The sequence below is a fragment of the Triticum urartu genome, chromosome 3A, assembly GCF_056163025.1.
Source record: "Triticum urartu cultivar PI428250 chromosome 3A, HENAU_Tu73, whole genome shotgun sequence".
Taxonomy (NCBI): domain Eukaryota; kingdom Viridiplantae; phylum Streptophyta; class Magnoliopsida; order Poales; family Poaceae; genus Triticum; species Triticum urartu.
Window position 1 is genome coordinate 497,940,011 of NC_141875.1, and position 21,943 is coordinate 497,961,953.

Genomic DNA, 21,943 nt, shown 5'->3' on the forward strand with positions numbered 1-21,943 from the left:
TCACGGGCTCGCTCAACACTCGTCCGCTCCCGTCCGCTGCGCCTTGGTCATTGTTGGGGCAGACCTGTCATCGAGTACCTTACGACAACACTGTCGAACGACGACTAAGTGAAGCAACATTGATTGTCTTGGTTTCTGTCCCAAGTCGGCTCAACCCGATGATATACTTTATGTCGAGACTCACCTTACGAAGCCCGATGCACAGAATGCAAAGTTGGCCTCAGCTCGCTGATCTAGTGATCTCCAAGCACGTACCGACGTACGTACAACAAAAAATAGAAAATGAACATGTACGTACACAACAACCTTTGGTTGGATACTCAAACGCACACACGCGTAGGAGACTTCGGCTGATTGTCACACGTACGTATCCTGAGTGGTGATTTTACTTTATTGCTTCAATCCACGGTCTTACAAAGTATATGTATATATAGCAGCAGCCTAGGACACGAACCACGTACGTACAACTACAACTTGGTGATTGAATGTGTACAAATGGGACACAAACCACGTACGCTATTTTGAGCCATCCCCACCACCCTGCTTCGAGGAGTTTTTGCAGCCAGAACCAAGGGTAAACTTGTCCTTTCACATTCCATTTAACACCGTTAGGTCAAAAAATGGACGAAAGTGTTACATTGGGAACAAAATTTAAAGTTGGTGTTAGATAGAGAAGAAACATTTTTCCAGTGTTAAATAGGGAAACAGAATTTAAAATAGTGTTAAATAAGGAATTCTTTCTTGCACTATTGCCCTGGCCTGGCGCACCCCAACCAAAACTAATTCAAACTCTTCCAGGCTTCCAGCTTTCTCAGGCTTAGGATGCTGCATACAGAACAACTCTTTCCAAAAGTGTATATTTTTAGACCTCACCGCTTCAAATATAACTGCAGGTAAAAGTTTGAAGAATTGAAAATGTCAGATACGAATGATTATCTAAAATAAGCCGAGAGATGAACTGTATAAGCTGCGAGAAGTTAATCCCGAAGAAGAGCATGCCTCAGTTTGATGACGATGATCAGGCTGTTGACTGTAACTCTTATACAAGTTAAAAAAACTGAGTGCCAACAGTACTTTTTCTAACAGTGTCAATCATACCATTTCAAGGTATCATAGGCACTTGCTCGGGGAGAAGTGGTGACGGTGACAGCAAGGTGCAACCTTGTATACAGCACATAGCAAGTTGTGCCACTTGTCAGTAGTTCACTCGTTGACATAATTCAAAATTTTCAATGTTAACACGGTTCTCACTCAGTTGCTACATGGGAAATGGAATCTCCTGCATCTGGGATAACGCTTTCCTCTCTTTGCACCACAGAACCATACTGGAGGTGTAAGAGGAAAAAAATGTGACGCACGGCAAAGTATACAAAAATGTGGATATCTCTAACCAAGTTCTTCTCATCAGCGTGTAATTTTCCCGAGTTCGGGAACTTTGGGCAAGCCAAATAGTGAGTTTGTGTTCTTTACTTGTGTTCTCTATTCGACTATCGCCATGGGTTCTTCTTTCCAGCCCCTTTGCGCATTAAACTTGTTTTCGAACTCTGCAGTCAAGAAGAAAGGAAAAGATGCTAAAGATCAAACTTGTACTAAAGCTGCGTCAATTAATGACGTATACATGATTGTAGGCAAGCTGTAGTGTTGTCTGACTTACAGATTTCAATTTCAGTTTCAACTTTCCTCGGACCCTGTTCTTTTGTGGTTTCAGTTTGTAAATCCTAACCATCCAGTGCTGGGTTGTAAAAACCTGCATTAAGCAATATGGTACATGAACACGTTGCAGGTGCAGTCAAGCAAAGCTGTGAGGGGGGGGGGGGGGGGGGGGGGGGGTTCTGGTTTCTAAATGATTGGAGGGAAGAGTAGTAGCACTGTACCTCCTCAAAATGGGTCAGTTTAAAATGCTTCCTTCCTATTTCATATCTTCTCGCTCTGTCAAATCCCTTGCCATCAGTCTCAGCGAATCTAGATGCAAAGGAGAACAAATGTCAAGAAAATCCATGATTGTGATACATCAGCATGGTAACTTCCTTGCACTGACATACCTGTAATAAGAAAGCTTGTACATGAGGCAATTCAGCATCGTTGGAGTGCCCTGAGCATCAACACGGTAGTTGCCATCCCTCTATAGAAATAATATAGCATAATAACTCAGAAGAAGTCTGAAATTTCACATAGTTGATGGTGCTTTTCTTCCACATGTTATACTAGAATGCAAACTGATATTTTTAGTTTTCTACCACGACACTACCGAATGATATGCACGATAGTTGCAGAACACAAGTTCACCACTCACAAGGTAATCCTGTTCCTTGATGTGAGGGAATTCACCACCTCCGATTCGAACCATCCAGAGGAACTTATTAATATCATCACTTGGGTAGCCAATAAGACCTGAAAATAAAATCGTCAGGTTTTATGGGGTCGGGATTCAGGAAGCACTTTGTTTAGAATATTGTTATTTCTGCAAGTCCAAAACACATCAACCTCCAAAGACCACAAGCACATATTTGACATCTAAGGAATTGAAGATCTCCCATGCTCCTTTTTCTGGGGATGACATTGCTGTCCCAACTGTCGCTATGTGCGTGTTATTCCAGGTATTATTGTCTACAATCACAGTCCTGTTGGCCATTGCAGTTGTCTGATAACCATAGTCCCACCATGACGCAACCTACAGCAATCATTGCCATCTTTCTATCAGAATGATGCAATTCAAGTGATCAGAGTAGGTCCATTCGAAGGCATACCTTATCGTCTACTTCTGTGTTATGGCGCAGCCATGCATAAGATTCACGGAAATCGTCATAAACATGCAACCCGTCGCGTGAACGTGATGTCAGCACAATTGAGGGTGCAGAGTATGCTTCTGCAGCTGCCCATACACAATGGATCTGCAAAAATGGCATCGTTAAGTAATAGCGTCGCTTTTAATGAGAATGCTGCTTCCAGTGAGAACAGATACCTTACCACATAAAGTCCACAAAGCATGATCAGGAACAGTATACCCATGGCAGATGCTTCAGAAGGCAGTACACAAAGCTTCTCCTCCTTTTCGGGCCTAACAGGAGAACTTCCCACCAATTCTGTTTCCTTCCGACTCTTCTTTGATGATCTTTCCTTTGAAATAGTCCCCATTTTTTCTTTTTTTATGTTCGCATTTTTCGTGGAAGTTGTGATAGTGGCTGTACTGGAACTCCCTGGGGTACTATCTCCTGCCTTAAATTTGACAGGAGAGTACATCAGTAAACCTTTTGTAGAAACTAAATCTGGATAAGAAAAATAGAAAAATAGTACTAATGAAATGATCATACAGTAGGAAGGGTATCATCTGATATTGGGCGCTGAAATTTCATTGATCGTGTGAGGACGTTAAAAGCTTCTGACAGAGCAATCCCGGACAAAATGCACACAGCAGGGGCAAGAACAAGCATCAGTCGTACCTAACATTGCACTAACATCACTATCAACTGATAAATAAAGCAATACGGTACTGTAAATGTCTTAGCAGTGATGACTTACCATTACCCCAGAGAAATATACTGAAGTTACCAAGTACAAGACCAAAAATGAGCTTGCATCAGATAAAGGTAAGAAGCATGACTGCAGGTTGTGTTGCAATAAATTAATTAAAACCATGCTAAACACGAAGTAAAATCCATTTTCCAACAAAACATGAATGCTTACTATGATCCCAGCAGGAACTAAGAAGGCTAGCACATTGATAGCCATAAAGTAAGAAGGCCAGGTAGGTGGTTGATGTTCGCTCACGCTAGCAATGATAGGGATGTACTTGCTTGCATATGTTCTGTCAGAATGGAACAAAGCGAAGGAATTCAAGGCATCAACTTATATAGAAAACAGAAGAAGAATTCATCATAAACAGGAACCAGAATTATGTCCATCCTGTATACAGAATAAATTTCAAGTTATCAGTACATCGTGGGTAATAGAAAGAGTGGATTCCATTTTTTACCCCCTACTTTGATATTTTTACGCTAATTACCCACCCCCATTTAATAGCTTTTCATTCGAATTACCCCATGCGACAAAAGTTTTGCCAGTTTTACCCCATTTAAAGTATTTTAGGTTGTGGATAGCTTCTCCAGTGGTTCTTTTGCCATACAAAGCATCAATGGAATTATGCCTAGTACATGCAACACCCAGAAGCAACGGAACTACTGCACATATGATAATTGCTTGTACGATATGAGCACGATGCTAAATCCAATGGTCTTTATTTCCTTTGCCCAAATGCTGCAAGGTCAGATCCAAATCATCATACAGATATCGGATAAGGCCTGTCGTACATATAGCAGTGCTCCAGAAGCAAATGCCGTGAAGAAGAATGAGGTGGAAACAATGAACAAGGAGCTGAGTGACATGAAGAAGTAATTTATCAAGGCAAAGTGGTACGTACGTACATCTGCCGACCGTGAGAAAAAACTGTATTCTAGCCATTTGACCGGTTCAGGCACGGGAAAAGATGCCAGAAAAAAAATGCAATGTGGCACGCCATGTGTGCCTGATGACCAGGGCTCACCTGATAGATCACTAAATGGGATAAAAACTCGTAATTTTTTTAAATGGGGGCAAAACTTTTACTAAATGGGGTAATCCGGATGAAAAACTGTTAAATGGGGTAATTTCTGTCAAAAACGTCAGAGTATGAAGTAAAAACTGGAATTCACTCTAATAGAAATCACAATTCTTTTGTACTAATGCGGAAACCTAGAAGATAGCATATCTCTTTAGAAACTCCAAATCCAGAGGAAAGGTGGTTCCAATTAAAATTGTCATGTTTATTGTTAACCAGAGTGAAGGCTTTGTTATCAGTGAAACAAAAACAAGAACAAGTCTTGCGCCAAACAAATACTTTATGAGAACTTACGGGTCAAGTAGACTCAAACTGCGCCCACTCCAACCTTTTGTTGGGCTAGATGCGACCAATGCAGCAAGTATCGCTACTACAGCGAAACAAAGGGCTCTGCAGGAATCCTTGATATTAGAATGTGTACAGAACATCTACTTTGTTTTGACTTATGAGAAACAAATGTTTGGTCTGTCAATATTATGAACCAGTATCAAGTGTAACACGTCTTTTAACGCACATTAACTGGTTTTGACATCAGAAACTTACAAGCCAACCGTTAGTACAAATGTCATGGCCACTTTGAACAGCCGAGGAGTTAAAAGTCCTTTGATGTAATACACAAGAGCAACCACATGGAGGATTATAAACACCTGGAATTCAATCATCATTTTCAGAAATAAAGAGAAAGCAATTACTCCCTCCGATCCATATTACTTGTCACTCAAACGGATGTATCTAGACGTATTTCAGTGCTAAATACATCCATTTGAGCGACAAGTAATATGGATTGGAGGGAGTAGCAATTTTTTAACAGATATACAAAAATTGGGTGAAATCAGACAATTTAAGGGTGAAATCAGACAAAAATTGGGTGAAATCAGACATGCGTAGGTAGATAATCAATTGGTGTACCAGAAATGATGCAAAGTGCTCTGATGTCAATACTGCATTAAAACCAACCACAGGTACCAATGCTGCCAGAAGTGTTCCCAGTACAACCTGCATGGTGCTAATCATGATAATGAGAATCTGTGCTGTTCTTTTGTGCATAACCAATTGGTAAGCCATTAGACTTATCGACTTACAAGGGGAGCATAAGCAACATAAAGTCGTGAAGAATAACGACCAGTTACAATACACAGGAGAACATGCATTGGGATAAGGTTGATGATGAATGTGTAGCCTCCCCAGGAACAGACCTGAAAAGCGGAAATGCAGTATAATGTGAAGAATTTTCTGAAACTTGTAGCTATTCTAAACATCTTCGAATAGAAACTTACCATGTAAAAGTAAGAGAGAGCATTAAGTGTTGCATAAAAGAGTGACCCCGTGTTTAGTGTCTGCATAGTCATCATTATGTTATCTTCTTGAAGGCACAAAGAGAAGGTTAAAATGAACAAGGCCTAAAATTCTAAGGACGCTTTGAGAACCTAACCTTTACATATAGATAAAATGTGAATATTAAAGCAAATATTGCTACAGCTTCGTTATCGTAGCTGCCTGCAACAGATCTTGAGATGTATGAGGGGACCTGCGTATTAGGAGGAATGATAAGTAGTTTCTCGATCAAGTGCTATTTACAAGATAGTGTATAAGGATATAGTAGCAGTAGGTAGGCATATTTATAAAAAAAGGAAAGATGATGTCTCATGGTCGCAGATCCCAAATAAATGAGAAAAACACAGCCTTACCCCATGGCTCAATGATCATTAGGATTTTTATTCACAGGAAATTTCAACTTTCATAATTCAGAAATATTTTGGTTCTCAGCTTTGTGTTCCAGTCCCTATTTTTCATATTTTCCCAGGCCAGGCCATTCTTGGACCTCAACTTTTTTAATGAAGCTGCTTCGATCATTCAGCTCTCAGTTTTTAGATACTGATTCTTGTGATTAAACAGTTGTAAAATCTCTGAATTTTCCTGTTTTTGACATGTAAGAAATGAACCTTGTCGGTTACAGAAGGTTTTTCGGATAAATAGTGAAGTCGAAGAACCAAATAAGCTCACTTGAAATGATTAGGACGTAAAATCAACCGGAGCTCGAACCAGAGGACCAAAATATGACTCCTTTGTTTGGAAATGCCAAATTCAACTCCTAAACATTGATCGGCTGAGAAGTGATTTGACAACTATTCCAGAAAAGAGATAGTTGAGAATAACCTAACGAATGAGGATTGGGATGTGAAAAAGTTATTCCGCTAGGAAGAATGAAGACACAAATTTACAAAAGCTTTTGCTCATACAGTTGGAAATATGGAAGCAATTTTTACAAAGCTAACAGAAATATCGCATCAAAGTATCCCCATTCTCTAATTTACCCACAAACGAATGGACGAACAGACCTAGCCTACATTTGTCCATTGGAACTCACAGCAAAGTACCAATACACAAGTGTAAGCAGCAAGGTATAAAATGAGAAATATAAATCAGGTAGGCATATAAAAAAAACTTAATTTTCTCATGGCCAAACTGAGCAGTCCCTCCATAAAGAAAAGATAAAAGAAACAGAGAATACCATCGCTAAGATAGTTGCTGCCATTAAACCAGCCCCATGACCCTTCGCTTCCTGGAAGGTAAAGTACATAGTTACTACAGAACTTCTGTGGTTGTAGAACTAGTGTAAGCACATGTGATTCTTATATCAGGAAAACAACCTTTGTCAACAGATAGGTTGCCCAGGAAGCATTTGCCGAAAAAATTGGAGCGGTGAACACGCAGACAGTCTCCACCGACAATGGGATGTTGAGGGAGTTGAGCAACCTGTACCAACCAAACACTCGAGGCGCGATCGCAGTTTTTCAAAGCTATCCAACAACGCATTGCTCTATGCTACGGATTATGGAATGAAACATTTTACATACCACCATATCGTGCCGGCCGTCAGTGTCAAGCCAGGATAGACAGTGCCACCAATAACACGTCCGAGGGGGTACCTAATATACAGATAACAGTATGAGACGATGAACATTCATAACGCACGCTGAATGATTCATGTGTCCTGGCAAGTGGCAACCATACCATGTTCGGTCGTCAAACCAGTTCCAAAACTCGTAGATTCCACTCTTTGACAAAAACTGAGACAAGGCAGGGAAACATATAGCGAATAAAAGATATAGTCCTTTTGGAACACCAAGAGTTGTAGGAAAATGTAAGCAGCAAATTACACAAAAGAACACATCCCAAGTCCCCAATCATATGCAGAGGCCAGGATGCTTGCCCTTACATTGGGGGAAAAAAACCTATATTCGTCCCAATTTTCTCACCGCTTAATACCACTACCATGTACTAGCACGTGAAAGTAAACGAAGCTTCCTACAACCGTAGTTCCCAAAATTCGAATGCGATGACGCTCCGAACAAACACAGCAACGCGTCCTGCTACGCCTTGAGCTCAGTTTCACAGTGCTGCTACACTCCACACGCACCTGAGCAACGGACAGTGGGCAACAATGCGACGCCGCCGAAACTGACCTGAGTGACGCGGTAGTTGAAGTAGGGATCGAACTCGTGGATCACGCTCTCGTACTTGATCACCTGCGGCACACCACCACCACCAGGGACATGTGAGGCGGCCAAAGAGTTGGCCATAGGATCTAGAGAACGTTGGCGTGGATCTTACGGAGAAGAGGCGGATGGAGAAGGCGAGGACGCCGATGAGGAGGAGGGTGAAAGCACACAGCACGCCGCTCAGGGCGTTCCGGAGTCGGCCGCCGCCGCCGGCCGCCATGCAGATGGACCCGGCCTCCAGCTCCGCCATGGCGGCTCAGCAGAGCGGTGGAGTTGGGGGAGCAGACCAAGGAAGGCTGTTGGTGTAGCTGCTGTCTTGGTGCCCTGCAGTCAAGCCGCTGCGTACCGTAGCAGTGGAGTACTGAGCTTGTTTGGCGATTTGGCTCTACGAAGTTTCCAGATCGAATTCACTGGTGATCATTATTATATTTATTTAGAAAGAAAAGAAAACGCCCATCCGATTATATGCTGGCTGGCTACGAGTTGCTAAAGCTCACCAAAAAGCGGCTAATGTCTTGCCCTCAGTCCAGTGAAACTTCTGTCTACACAAACAAAAATGGTATTCACAATCACACCTGACAACCAGTCAACGTGGACATCCTTGTGCACAAGGGTCAAATTTAGAAGATTTGCTCTATCCAATAATAAAAACATTTATGGAGGAAGGAACATTCTCCCAGTGACAATGGGCCAAGTCGTTCAGATTTTTATTTTTTTGAGCAGAAATACTCCTTTGAACTAGAACCACTACAAAAATTATGGAACGGACGGAGTACTTTCTTTTCCACAGGTCCACTGCATTTTAGAAATAAGCACACTAGATTTTATGCAACAACATGCTTGTTTTTTACCCAGGAACACAGTTACAAGCATCGATTCGTATAAAAAACAACAGACAGATGAGATCACCAAAGCTAAAAACAATATATGATACATCTATGGCAGAGCCGCTGAACCAGAGCGAACGAATTCAAACTTCCTCAACAACAAAATAGGGAGCCTGATAATGCAACTGCGGAGTAACTCCACCAAACTGGAGCTGACACACCACCAGATACAACCAGAGTTCAAGCTTCTTCAAGAATGGCACGGGCAAGATTTGATCCCAAAGCCAATCTGACAGAGCTCAGTGCATGGCTTGGTAGGTGATTACTGCAGAAGTCAGGACGCAGCTTGGCCATGGACAGTTCTTGTAGTTTATTGAGCAACAAGGTCGTCTCGGCAACATTCAGTAAAGGGCGGGGTTTGCAGTTGAGTAGTTTCACCTGTAGAAAAGGTGGCGACAGAAAATGGAATCAAAACTTCAAACTTCTTAAATGTTAATTCGGATTGAGATAAGATGAAGAAATATGATTTAGCTAAGCTATTTCGCTGAATGAAGATTCTTGGTGCTATAGTAATCAAAACCAGCAGGAGCTTACCGAGTCATGTAGAAGGGGCAGCCAGAAACGTTGTGGTGTAGAAGGATTTCTCATTAGCTGCAAAAGAAAAATTACATGTCTATAAGGAAAAAAAACTAATGCCATAGATCTAAAACCTGGACACAAGATAACTATTCCTACAAGGTGCATGCTCTTTTGCACGTCTTCTGCCAGTGGTCTTGAATTGAAGCATTGAACTGCGGGAAATTTTTTACCTGTATAAGAAACTCCACGGTCTGCCGAGCAGCCTCGCCAGTCCTTCCTTCTAGTGCCTGTTGAAGGGATCTCTTGAAATCCCGGTACCTTTGCAAAAGCATATTTAAGCTGATGTCACACTTGTGGAGAGAAAAGAAACAATAATTTGATGAAAAAATCAAAAAGAAATAAATACCTGTGAAGGAACTCAAGACCACCTGCACTACCAATGTCTGAACCTAGTAACTCGAGCAACCCTTCCCATTGCTGACCAAGCAAAATCACTATTAGATACTATCATGAATAATATAGCTGCTAAATTGTCTGCATATTTTGATCCATTTTACTTGGTTAATACTGAAGACTAAACTAACTGTAGGGGAGGAACAAGGGGAGAATTTGACACCTTAAAATTATCATCTGCGACTGACTTCCCAATGCGTTCAAACAATTGTTGAGCAATTCTATCAAGTCGTACTTTATCATGAGCTTGCTGAAACCAATAAACCCCGGTTCCTTTTCTACCATGCTTCCAATGGTAAATGCCTGCAATCTAAAACAAAAAAAAAAGTTATTAGATAGGACATCTTGAGCGTTGAGCCAGTTAAATACAGAATTCAAAGTTAAGTTCGAATATTTAGTTGAAGAATAAGGCATTTTAAAACCCAAGATGATCATGAAAAATTGTGTTTATCTTAAAAATAAAGTTATGCGTGTATTACCAACCACATTTTACCTTCATGATATTTGTACCAACATTCTCCAGTTCATACAAACGACAAAGTTCCAAAGTCTGCTCACAGAAACAAGTTTTAGGTGACAAACAAAAATACAGAAACACCACAACTAAATATCAAGTTGAATAAACATACCTTCAGCACTAGACGGTTATCTTGTATGGGTTGCTTGAGAAGTAGAATCTCCAGCAGCCCTAGGCCTTGGTTTAGACACGAGGACAGATAAGTCGGTGCGATCTGAGTACCAAACATGCAAGATGGCCATTACCAACAACATCAAAATAAGACATTCGCCTAGCATATATAGACAACATAGGTTCTATAGGTCTGATACAACAAAGTGGACAACGGATGGTAGCAAACTACACAATACGCATGCATGCACTAGAACATTCAGACCCACATACATCAGAATATTATTCAAGAAAAGTCTATTGTAAACCCTGAACCATGGCTGAAAGTCCGATAAAGCCCTGAACTATGAAACTGTCCATATTAAACGCCATTTAACTTCAACCCTGTTAAGCTTCATGCACTAGACAACGCAACCAAAAGTCCGAACTGATGGAAAGGGCTAGGCAATCCACATATACACTTCAACAAACCCTACCCTGGTTTTAGATAATAGTTTTACATTTTGCTGTTTTCAAAAAATGTGAAAACTAGAAAGCACCAATACGACTGGGTCAGCTGTAAATCCATGCAGTAAGCAGGCGACACAGGGATACACTCGGCTACACGTATCCCCGATTATTCTCTTTTTCTGACTTCAAAAAAAATAGGGGTACAGTGGGGATACTCACTGGATAAGATAAATGAATTTCTCTCGCATCTTGCACATCACATAGATAGTATTTTTATGATTTTCTTATGACATCCATGAATTGTTTTCATACTTTTTTAGAAGACTAACACAAAACCATTTTTCAAAATCGTTCTAGGGTTTGATTTCAATGGTTTTAGAAAGTTCAGGATTTAATAGACAGTTCAAAAGTTTGGGGTTCAAGTCACACCAAGCACAATAGTTCAAGGTTCAAAATGGACTTTTCTCAATATTTAAAACCACAGAACAGAACAGAAGCTGCTCTAGTCATTTGGTAGTGCATTGAGTACATAAAACTCACCTGCCAAGTTAAAGAATGAGAACACAAAACTTGAGCGTAGACTAGCCGGTGTAGTTCTTCTATGCTTATGCCACCAAAGTTAGGTCGTTCTTCATGCAACATAATATCTGCATAGTCATTATCAGCTGCCAACAGTTCCATACAGTGTGTAACCATCCTGTGGTCACAGATGGCAAAATCTATTAGGCCACAGTGTTTCAATGTTGACAGTAGGTAGAAAATCAAATACTCCGAGTAACAGATTGTCCATTTACCAAGGCCCAAATTTTTTTGTGCATTCCGCCAAGACAACCTAACCATGACAAAGAAATGTTACATCACCAAGAAAGGAAAGACAAGGGTTATATGGAGTCTGCCAGGATAATGTTGCATGCCAACCTCTGGATTTTCTGAAAGGATGCCGTTCAGGAGGCCTGTTAATCCATTAGCGTCGAAAGACGGCTTAAGCTGTATGCATTTCTGTGCTAAGTGATGCATCCCTTCAAAGCCCTAAAATAATGGAGAGAAAAGGCTAAACTGTTGCACAAAGACTCCTTGATGAACTGTTCACATGTATATATTAAATTAAAAGCTAACTGTTGCATCATACGAGTGATAAGAGGTTTCAGGAAATTCAGTCAGGGTAAATATTTAGCCATCTTAAAAGCACAAATTATTGCACAAAGACAATTCAAAATCAATTGTCATAATAAAAGAATGAGACCAAGAGGTGTGACCACATTCCCCAGCTTTTCATTCCAAAGAAGATGAGGACTTGAGCCCATGTTGGCTAGATGCAGTTGTTGTGCCCTAGGCCCTAGCCAGTAGAACTGTGACAGTGAGAGCTCTAAGTAACCATGATAGCTGGTCATTGTTTAGAGGGGGTGGTGGCATTCATACAATGGGTCCTGGGGTCATGCAACAGATTAGAGCAAACATTCAATTGTAAAATGATCTTGTCGACAAGGGGTTGCTCTAATAGCAATCATGAAACTGAAGACCATGGGAGGAAACTGCACGCAAAACCTTAGGTAATAGGGAAATAAGGGCATCTGGCACATCTTTACGCAAGAATTGGGAATCAAGGAATGTCACAGAAGTATTTAGGAAAACTGAGAGTTACTCAAGCAAATGAACCACAAAGCATTGGAACTGACAATACAAGAGCAAGTGCATGGATATGAGACGAACCACTGTAAATGGCCTTATGTAAAGAAAATGAGAAGCGAATAGCTCCAGCCAATGGGAAGTAGCAGCAGTGAGGTCCTTTATGTTTCCCATCATGATGTGAAGCAGATTCTTCAAACCATCACGAGTTTTTTGGTGACTGCACTGAATCCAAAATGCACTGCACTCCAGTTTACTTACTTGACCTCGCCATTTTTCCCATGCCTGCAAATACAAGTAGCTCATCAAATCTTTCCGTGAACTTCAACTGGGACAACTTTTTTTAACACATAAGTTTAAAGCTTATGAAGGCAGAAAGAATGACTATGGAAGATTGACATAACAATTTCACCAAGCCCAACCAGTACACTACCCAGTTTCACAGATGAGTAACAAGGTAAAACCGTTTCAATTAGAAGTATTACCAAGGAATCACATGTTTCACTTTGATTTGAACCATGTGTCATATTACCATTAAAGTTCAGGGTACCAAAAGCATGCACGAAATTCCAATAACAGAGCATATGTGCCACACTAAAAGATGTACCCTGACCAATCCGCATCGCCTCCATGCAGGGCGTTGTCTTTCGCCAGAAGGACGACGGGAGAGGTGTGGGGCATGCAAGATAAGATCCAGAGCCTCATTATTCAGCTTCAGAGGATGGATGCAAGATAGCATTTTGAAGACAGGGCTATGAGAGACAGCTGCGTTCGTTGTCCCTTGTGTTTTGTTTTCGGGACTGTCCGAGCTATGGTAGTGTGTTTTGGATAGTTGTTCTGGTTGTTACTTGTTAGGTTGTGGCATTTTGGATCTGGGAGAGAGAGGGATCAGGGATGGGTTTCGCTACAGGTAGGGTTCAGACATACGCTAGTTATTGGGCTGGGCCGTATCGGAAACATACCTGTGAGGTATCGAGATTAAAATTCGTTACTTTTAATGCTTAATCAGCTGATACTCCCTTGATATGTATCGGGGACAAATCCATGTGCGATACGGTATCCGATACGGACACGCCACCCCCAGCAAGTATTTGTGTTTTTTAGACCATTTATAGAGTTGTCCCCAAATAATTCTCCTTGAACCTCGGTGGATAATGAGTTTCGAGCAGCAATAAGTTCTCCCAAAACTTAAAGGTAGTGACAAACAGTGAGGAATATATACTCATACTTAATACTCAACCCCCACATATAGGCTCCCTTGGGCCTATGACATGGACTCGACATGGGCTGGAATTTTTTATATTCAGTGCTCGCCAGCTTGCTTTTATATCTGATACTACAAACTTTCATGCACAAAACAGTTCGCCAGACATTTAGATATTGAGGAAAGGTGGTAATGCACTCATATTTCAACAGTGGGCACAAAGCAGGTTCCAGCCCAAGGAAGCAGCAGCAAGTATGAAGAGGGAGCCAAAAGCACCAGCAATCATTTGCAAACAGTAGAATAAAAAAATGCAAAATAAGTTTGGCAGCATGGCAAGTAGCGATGGTGCTACCTAACAGTACAAGCAGCGCCATCATGTGCAAATTGAACATGAGGAGGCAGAAGTATAACTATAACATTGTGGTACGGAGGCACTCTCATGAGCAGCAGTAACTGGTCATCATGGTGGTCATGCAAGGCATAGCTTGTACTGTGCAGCAGCAATGAGGGTGAAAACAGGATAATTAACATTGTTATGATTTCGCAAGGATAAGGGGGAAATGATCATGTCATTAGTGGCTTAGATCTATCCAACTTTCATAGGGGGTACAGAAGAAATGGTAAAGTGCTCAAAAAGATGGCAACATTTATAAAGCATACCTTGATGAAATCAGGTCTTGTTTTACAGCACTGGCCTAATTTACTCTTTGGTAAATCCGGTCTCATGCGCGGCATGGTTGAGACAAGAACTGCAACAGCCTCAACCAACCCGTTTTCTGTCTGATGGACCAAAGGACGAAAGCCGTTTCTGTTAGGTTTAGTTGTACATAAAACATACTGACAGCAGACAATTTCATATTATATGGGCAAAGCTACAAGGAAATACATGCCCCATATAGAAATAACTTGCAAAAGTATAAATAAAATACAATGTCCAAGTGATAACCGCAAGTAAATTAGCACAAGTGATATCAAAATCAAAGAATGAATCAGGAAAATATAGCAGAGTAACTTTTTTGTTGTATCTTATTGGTGAAACAAAATTATTCAAGCAAAATATGAAGGTAAGTCAAATCCCAAAACAGACCAGAGAAATTACGAGTCCTTGTATTACAGGCCACTCTCTTCCCACAATCATGTTAACAAAATTATGCATTAGAATGGATCCATTCATCATTGCCACCTAATTGTTCTCTTCATAGCTGTATCGACAGGAAGGTGGTGGGAGTGTACTATTTCTAGGCTACTGTTCAATATTTTAAATAGGATTAAACTTTTAAATGTATACGGCCAACAATATAACATAACTGCACTTGCTGCAATAGCTGAACCACATGAACTTCACAGAAAAAAGGGACAAACTGAGTGTGCATTTTTCATTGCAATTCTGCATTTGAAAATCTGGGTAGTTTTAAATTCTAATTTGGTAAAAGGATAAGGCAAATAGGGCAATATAATTATCGATGATCTAGGCCCTTAATTCAAACCAGAATCATATTTTATTTGCAAGATCAACATCACTGACAAAGTGACAAAGAAATCATGAATGGCCTGAAAGTAGCAACAACCTAAGTACCTCACGGTTGTCCATCTGATCCAATTGGTATGATCCATGAAAACGTAGCATATTCACCTGCAAGAAAAACTTCAGATGGTAAGCTACACACAAGAGTATAAACCTATGAAAAACGTGCAAAACATATAGACATACCACGACATCAAGCCATCCAACTGACAGTGCTGCCGATAATCCATTCCAGTAATCATCATCATTTTCAACAATCTACAAAAATACCTCTTATTATAAGTTCACTCTCACCAATATTAAGGTACAAGGGTTGGACCATGGAAGTAATACATATTAATAACAGAAGTAAATAGATAAAATACAACAGAGCATCAACTCAACAGTGCGGTCAGTTATTAAAGTTTGTATACCAGACTGGCCCCTATATGCTATCATAAAGAATAGAAGAATCAACCTGCAGGTTGATTAGCTTTTTCTGGAAATTGTTGAGCTTGCAGTACACCGTGCCATCCGTCTTGGTCAAGAGGCTGTCATAATCCTAATAATACCAAGAGGAATAATAAGAGAGATATAAGCCCAGGCATTCTGACAGTAAATAGGACTTAATAAGATATAACAAGGCAATTGTTGACAGAAAGAGCATTACGGCTAACCAATCAACGAGTCGCTCCAGAAGCCAGCTGTGTAACTCTTTGTCAACATAGAATATTTCTAACAATTCCCAGGCAGCCTTTAAACTAGTAGGCTTCTCTCTAACCTGTAAATTAAATTATAGCAGTTACTCCTTACTGGAAACAAAAATTAAATTATAGCAGTTACTCCTTACTGGAAACAATAAAAATATAAGTGAACTTAAATGATAAGAAAGCATTGTAAATTTGTAACACATATAGACGGTCACCTTAAGAATTGCCCTCGGATCTTCAATCATGAGAGCAGGAAGAGAATCTTGGTTGCCAAGAAGATTACCGATGGTTTTGCTGTATTCGAGCACATATTGCCACCTAATAAAAAAATCAATAAGAACAAGAGCAGATTTTACAGTAACTGGTAAGGTTCTTCCTGTGATACGACTGCCCAGTAAGGTCTATTTTTGCAGGCATGATGAATATATGCATCAGAATTCAGAATGGACGTCTGAGAGGTACAACTATGGCTTCTATAGCACATGGATAGCTGCCAAAGTCATTACAATTGTAACATAGGTTGCGAAAGTTAAAGATTTTGAATAGACATGTAATGCCCATTTCCTATATAAGCATAAGTTGTGAAACAAACTCGCGCAATTTGGACCTCTGAACCGTAAGAAATGTGAAATAGAGCTCACTGTTACAATTGGTACTCAAATCAATCCCTAATCAAAACCAAAATGCATTAAGCAGCGAACACATGTAAACCAAAATGCTCACCATTCTGCGTGCTCTGAGACTGAGTGCATGTGCTGCATAGCAGCAGCTTCTGCGAGGGCGTTCTTCCTGCTCTGCAGCAGCGCGAAGGCCGGTACCGAACCGTACTCGATCCGCCGCATCTCCGCCTCATCGACCTCCTCCTCGACCTCCGTGCTGCCATTGCCAGCGCCGACGCCGAGGTTCACTTCCACCACCCTCCCACCAACCTCCTCCCCGCCGCGGCCGGCGCCTTCCTCCGGACTCGGAGGTCGGAGGCAGGCGACCTGCAGGAGGTTGCCGCTTGACCAGGAGATGTAGACGCGGGAGATGGGCGGCGGCACGCCGTGGCGGATGGGACGCACGGGCGGTGCCGACGCCGCGTGCTTTGGCTCCCCCGAGAATGGGACTATGGCGCTCCCGCTGTCGGCCGGCATGCCCGGCATCGTCGGCGAGGAGGAGCTAGGGTTTTGGGGGAGGGGCACGGCGGGGAGGATTTGGGGCGGCGTGGGGAGGAAAAGGTTTTAGGAGCTCGAAGTCGAAGGCTCGGACGCTCGGGGAAAGTCGTAACGCACAACCAAAGCTCCGTCTCCTGCCCCAGTCAAGAAAAAAAACAAGCTCCCGTCTTTTTTTTTCATAGTAATACATGTCTCATTAATAAAATAAAGATTTACTTACAAGTCACTAAACATCAACATTACAGGACTGAAAAGACAGGATAATCCTATGAAAAAATCAGCACCTATCCTTTCCACTAAAAAAAGACATATCACCTCTTCACCCGAGCTCGACGCGGCTCCATCGCTAATCAGCAGCTTTACATACCTCCAAAATAGTTTGCTTGAAGCAAAACCATTACCGTTAAAAGAATCAGACCGGAGCAACATGTCCCCGGATATGCCATCTGAACAAACTCTCATCTGCTGTCGTTATCAATAACAACAAAAACTATGTTTCCTGCCGCATTGACCGCATAGATACGTAGACCTTAAATTACGCTTAGGCCTCTTTTCGTTTATAGGATAGAATTATCATATAAATAGGAAACTTATGAGAATAAGATGACTTGTATCTCAAATTCTATTAATAGGAATAGAAAAAATAGATGTCATTTAGTTTACATCATAAGAATTTTTTCATTGTTTTCATTTAATGTTTATTTTCCTTTGAAATGGAATGGATTGGAACCAATCTTATATAGAGATAGGAATACATTCCTACGAACCAAAGGCCTCTAAAGGCAAAATTCCTACAAAAATTCTATCCTATAAATTTTTTATGAAATTCCTCCAAACCAATGGAGGCCTTATATGGTAGGGGACGCTTACTCCGAAATGCTCCTTCGCACATGCTTTCCAACAAAATTGAAATCTGACCGTTAATGGTCTTTTCTCTCTTTTTTCGTGAAATCTAATTTATCATATGACAGCAAATACACACATCCACAAAAGTAAAAAAGATTGCAACCAGGTCCATGGATCACATAGCGATGACTACAAAAGCAAAGTGAAAGCCCTGCCTCATTGAAGTGGGCAAACATTGTTGTAGTTGACAGTCAAGAAGTCATCGTGCTAAGGCCACAAACAGCCAGCACACCAGAGCAGCAACCGTCGCTAGCGAAGAAAAAGGTAATTCGAAAAAGTCGCACCTGCAAACAACCAACAACCACGAGTGACGTCCAAATCCAGATGGAGTCCAAAGAGATCCGCCGGAAACCAATGTTGATCGAACCCAAACAGATTCATCGAAGTAGGTACATAGGACATTATTGACATTACCACCCCCTCGTCGTCTCGACCAATACATATAGCGCTGCCACCGCTGCAGCCATGATGGAAAATGTCAGTGACTCTGTGACCCTAACTACGGGGAAGAGTCCCAAACTACTACTACCACCAGATCCGCACCCCCCCCCCCCAAGGGGAGATCAGCGATGCACATGGGGAGTGCTTGGTTGCTAGGGTTTTTAGGGAGGTAACGCCTCCATTGAGTATTCTCGGTAGCCTATGTGTTGACAGAAATATGTATGCTTTATTAATATAAAAGATCAAAACGGCAAAAGGCCATATATTGAAGTCAATCAACCCTACAAGGCCATCCTTACAAAAAAAAACAAATTACACACCGGTTTTTGAGAAAATTGGCGTTGTCTTCCTCATGCACTCTCCGGCGGCGCATCGTGAGCAAGGCTCGACGCCTTCTATGGATCTCCGATATCGAAGCCAGAAAAACATTGTTGACGCAACAGCCGAGAGGTCGCTAGTCAGAGTTGGAAGATGCCGATGATAACAATCTGAAAAACAAATCGCCACTCCGGAGAAGCAGGCAATGAAGAGAGTTGGACGACAACCCCAGGTCTGGCCAGGTCCTTGGAACATAAGCTTCGACGCTCCCAGATGACGCCAAGGAGCCAGAGGACAAGACATGAGATTGGTGAGGTATTTATGTACACTTTTCAATAGTACATGTGACATATTACGAGCAACATTTACTGACATAAGGTCCCATGACATTTGATTATCCACGCCACCTATTAATTGTGAGAGCTACCAAAGAAATTGTTTACATATTCATAAATATATGCGTACCAAAATGATTATTCATACCAAGGAACCATGAATTTATGATATCACCATTGATCATACTACTATAAAATAAGTAGCTGCATAAAAAGCGTGCACTGCTATATTTGACATGTGTAAAGAATTTCTCATTTCCGGATTACAAATTCATGAAATCTAGAACAGGTAGTTTAAATTTGGACAACATATAATGTTGTAGAAAACACAGAAATTTGGACAGCGCAAACTGGTCCAAGGACATGTACATAAATTGGAATTTTGGACTGAGTAGTAATGTGATGACACAGAATAACTGCATGAACCAAAAGCAAGTGCTAACTTTGCTATCTTGTTCAGGAGAACGAATAAAACAGCATGAAGCAATAAAAAATGACTGGCCATCATTTCTGGTCTGAGTAGAACACCATGTATAATCAAGACCCTTTTACACTTCGCCACTTTAGAAAGGTATTACATAGCCAATCCAACATTTACATAGCCAGCGCAAACATTTCACATTGTAAATGCTACACAACAAAACCCATGAATGGATATGCGCAGATGCTGGGGAAAAGAACTACTCCATCTGCAGTGAAAAACAACATCTTCGGACACTAGAAATAAGGAACTCGCAGATCAGCACATGCAGTGATAAAAAATTACTCCACAGAAGTGATGAGCAAGGGAGGAAAAAGATTGTAAAATCTCCAGCACTGCATATCAAATGCCAAAAATCAAGTCCATAGTTTTCACCAATACTGATTTTGCTGGCATGGCAACACTTCCTGTTGAACAACCCATGTCTCTGTTAATATTTCTGCCAGCTTTTGGGTCATAGGGACGTGGGAGATCTCCTAAATTGCTTGATGCCCCTGCATTCTGGATAGATGATTTCGAAGGCAAGGAAACCATGAAACCTTTATAATTGCTCTCACTCATCTTCTCATCCATTTGCAGCTGCGCTGGATCAGTAATTTTAACCCCAATTGCAACGCCACTAAACAGCTGGATTCCATTCTTTTCAAGGGCCCTTCGAGCATCGTATTGGTGCTTCACGAGCAAAAACAATATATTAGTCGACAGCGAGAAAAATGTTAAGATGTTCTGTAGGTACTAGAAAAAAACAGAACAGCCACAAGAAAATCTACATAGAAGTATGGCTGCATTGGTTCCTAATCAAGTAAATGTTCCAAAGTAACCGCAGAGAATGAAGAGAAAGATATACAGAAAAGTCTAGGAATGTATTCATTTAATTTTCTAAATAACGCCAATGGTACAAAACTCTCAGCGAGGGAAGAGCTTTTTGAACTTATTATAACTATTTGCTGCTGTTTTATGATTTTTTTCCGTCTAGAAATAAACCGCTGCTTTTCAGAAAGGAAAGGAAAGACTATAAGATATTGTATCATGATTATGATACATGCTTAGTGATCCAAGTAAAACAGCCTGACTCTCGTAAGTTTAGTACTACATTCATGTCTAAAGATGTGACTAAGTAGACCAAAAACCATATTGTACTAACTGAAATTGATAGGACACTGCAATATTGGGGCATGATTGGTCTGCTACCAAAAATTGGCTAGCCGGTGTTTTGGCATCAAACCAAGCATGCCCAGAGCATCTTAAGACGAAAAATAAAGGCTAGAAAGATGATTAGCCTTTGAATCAATTAACCATAACCTTTTATGGTCGATGCAGTTACGAAAGGTTGACTTATGAGTTATGAACAAAGACAGGCAGCTCGCGACAGTAGCAGAGAGCCAGTGAAAAGGGGCTACCTGATACAATATGTGAAGCCAATTACCATCTCTTGGGCCAGAGCAGTGTCTCAGTATCACTCCGCACTTCCCAAACTCTCGCAGAACAAGGTTGGTCTCCCTCGCGGTGAATCTGCAAACGAAGCGAAAAATTACATACCACTATCAAACTTTCATGGCTGTTTAGTCCATCTCGTGAAGCGTCACACACCCTCCACTTACCCGAACACGGTGACCCACTCCTCCCCGTCGGCCCCCGTGACGCTCGCTGATGGAGCCGTCCTGGGCGGCGCAGGCAACGGGATCACCGGCGATCGCACCTCCTCGTTCGCCGCACGAGTAGGAGGCGGCGATGGCGGGGGCAGCGCGAGGACCTCTTTACGGGCCGGCTCCACGAGCCAGTCACCCAGCGAGCACGGACCGGGGGGGATGCCGCGGGACCGGTCCCATGAGGGCGGGCGGCTGGCGGAGGAAGCGCGCGTGGGTGGGGATGGGGATGGAGCGACGGGGAGGAGGTTGGAGGCGGATCGATCAGGGGAGAAGTCCTGTGCGTATAGGCGGTCGTCGAGGGTGAAAAGGGGCGGCGGCGGCGGCGGCGTGGATGAGGGGTCGAGGGACCCGGAGGTCCGGTGGGAAGGGATGGCACGGGCGAGGTCGCGGAAGAAGGGGGACTGCCTCCCGCCGGTGGTGGGTGTGCGGCGGGGCGGGGACGGCGAGGGGGAGGCCATGGTAGGCGGTATGACGGTCGGTCAGAGCGCGACGAGACAGGGTTTTATGTTTGGGTTTTGATTTGAGGGGTCCGTAATTGAATATTCTCCGGTTCAGACCTGGCCAGATGGGCCGGCAGG

At 41.9% G+C, this 21,943-nt stretch overlaps 3 protein-coding genes across 8 annotated transcripts; all 3 read right to left on the reverse strand.

Moving 5' to 3' along the window:
• Positions 1-575: 575 nt before the first annotated feature.
• Positions 576-8,493, reverse strand: LOC125544629 (dolichyl-diphosphooligosaccharide--protein glycosyltransferase subunit STT3A). Of its 6 annotated transcripts, none has more exons than XM_087547462.1 (23): positions 8,210-8,493; positions 8,062-8,124; positions 7,610-7,665; positions 7,453-7,524; positions 7,246-7,351; positions 7,107-7,157; positions 6,027-6,122; positions 5,677-5,931; positions 5,504-5,590; positions 5,138-5,241; positions 4,889-4,984; positions 3,685-3,805; positions 3,520-3,600; positions 3,312-3,440; positions 2,968-3,216; positions 2,748-2,891; positions 2,485-2,671; positions 2,294-2,391; positions 2,043-2,122; positions 1,875-1,962; positions 1,655-1,747; positions 1,471-1,544; positions 576-887 (listed from the first exon to the last, which is right to left on the reverse strand). In XM_087547462.1, exons 1-22 carry the CDS (start codon positions 8,345-8,347, stop codon positions 1,488-1,490), a joined length of 2,451 nt encoding a protein of 816 aa, XP_087403588.1. In that variant the 5' UTR covers positions 8,348-8,493; the 3' UTR covers positions 576-887; positions 1,471-1,487. The 6 variants fall into 6 exon arrangements, with proteins under 6 accessions (XP_087403588.1, XP_048564326.2, XP_087403587.1 ...); XM_048708369.2 differs by lacking the exon at positions 576-887 and having other exon boundaries at positions 1,145-1,544; positions 5,677-5,790; positions 5,872-5,931; positions 8,210-8,491; XM_087547461.1 differs by lacking the exon at positions 576-887 and having other exon boundaries at positions 1,145-1,544.
• Positions 8,494-8,873: 380 nt separating this feature from the next.
• On the reverse strand, positions 8,874-17,343 carry LOC125544630 (nuclear pore complex Nup85-like protein). Its single transcript, XM_048708374.2, has 18 exons — positions 16,802-17,343; positions 16,294-16,396; positions 16,039-16,149; positions 15,847-15,930; positions 15,576-15,647; positions 15,441-15,497; positions 14,525-14,644; positions 12,745-12,945; positions 11,953-12,063; positions 11,829-11,866; positions 11,575-11,731; positions 10,586-10,687; positions 10,450-10,506; positions 10,120-10,266; positions 9,910-9,980; positions 9,734-9,821; positions 9,519-9,575; positions 8,874-9,362 (listed from the first exon to the last, which is right to left on the reverse strand). The coding sequence occupies exons 1-18, from the start codon at positions 17,221-17,223 to the stop codon at positions 9,165-9,167; spliced, it is 2,196 nt and encodes a 731-aa protein (XP_048564331.2). The 5' UTR covers positions 17,224-17,343; the 3' UTR covers positions 8,874-9,164.
• Positions 17,344-19,691: 2,348 nt separating this feature from the next.
• On the reverse strand, positions 19,692-21,858 carry LOC125548562 (nuclear pore complex protein NUP35). Its single transcript, XM_048712132.2, has 3 exons — positions 21,318-21,858; positions 21,117-21,228; positions 19,692-20,388 (listed from the first exon to the last, which is right to left on the reverse strand). Exons 1-3 carry the CDS (start codon positions 21,821-21,823, stop codon positions 20,059-20,061), a joined length of 948 nt encoding a protein of 315 aa, XP_048568089.2. The 5' UTR covers positions 21,824-21,858; the 3' UTR covers positions 19,692-20,058.
• Between the last annotated feature and the right edge of the window lie 85 nt (positions 21,859-21,943).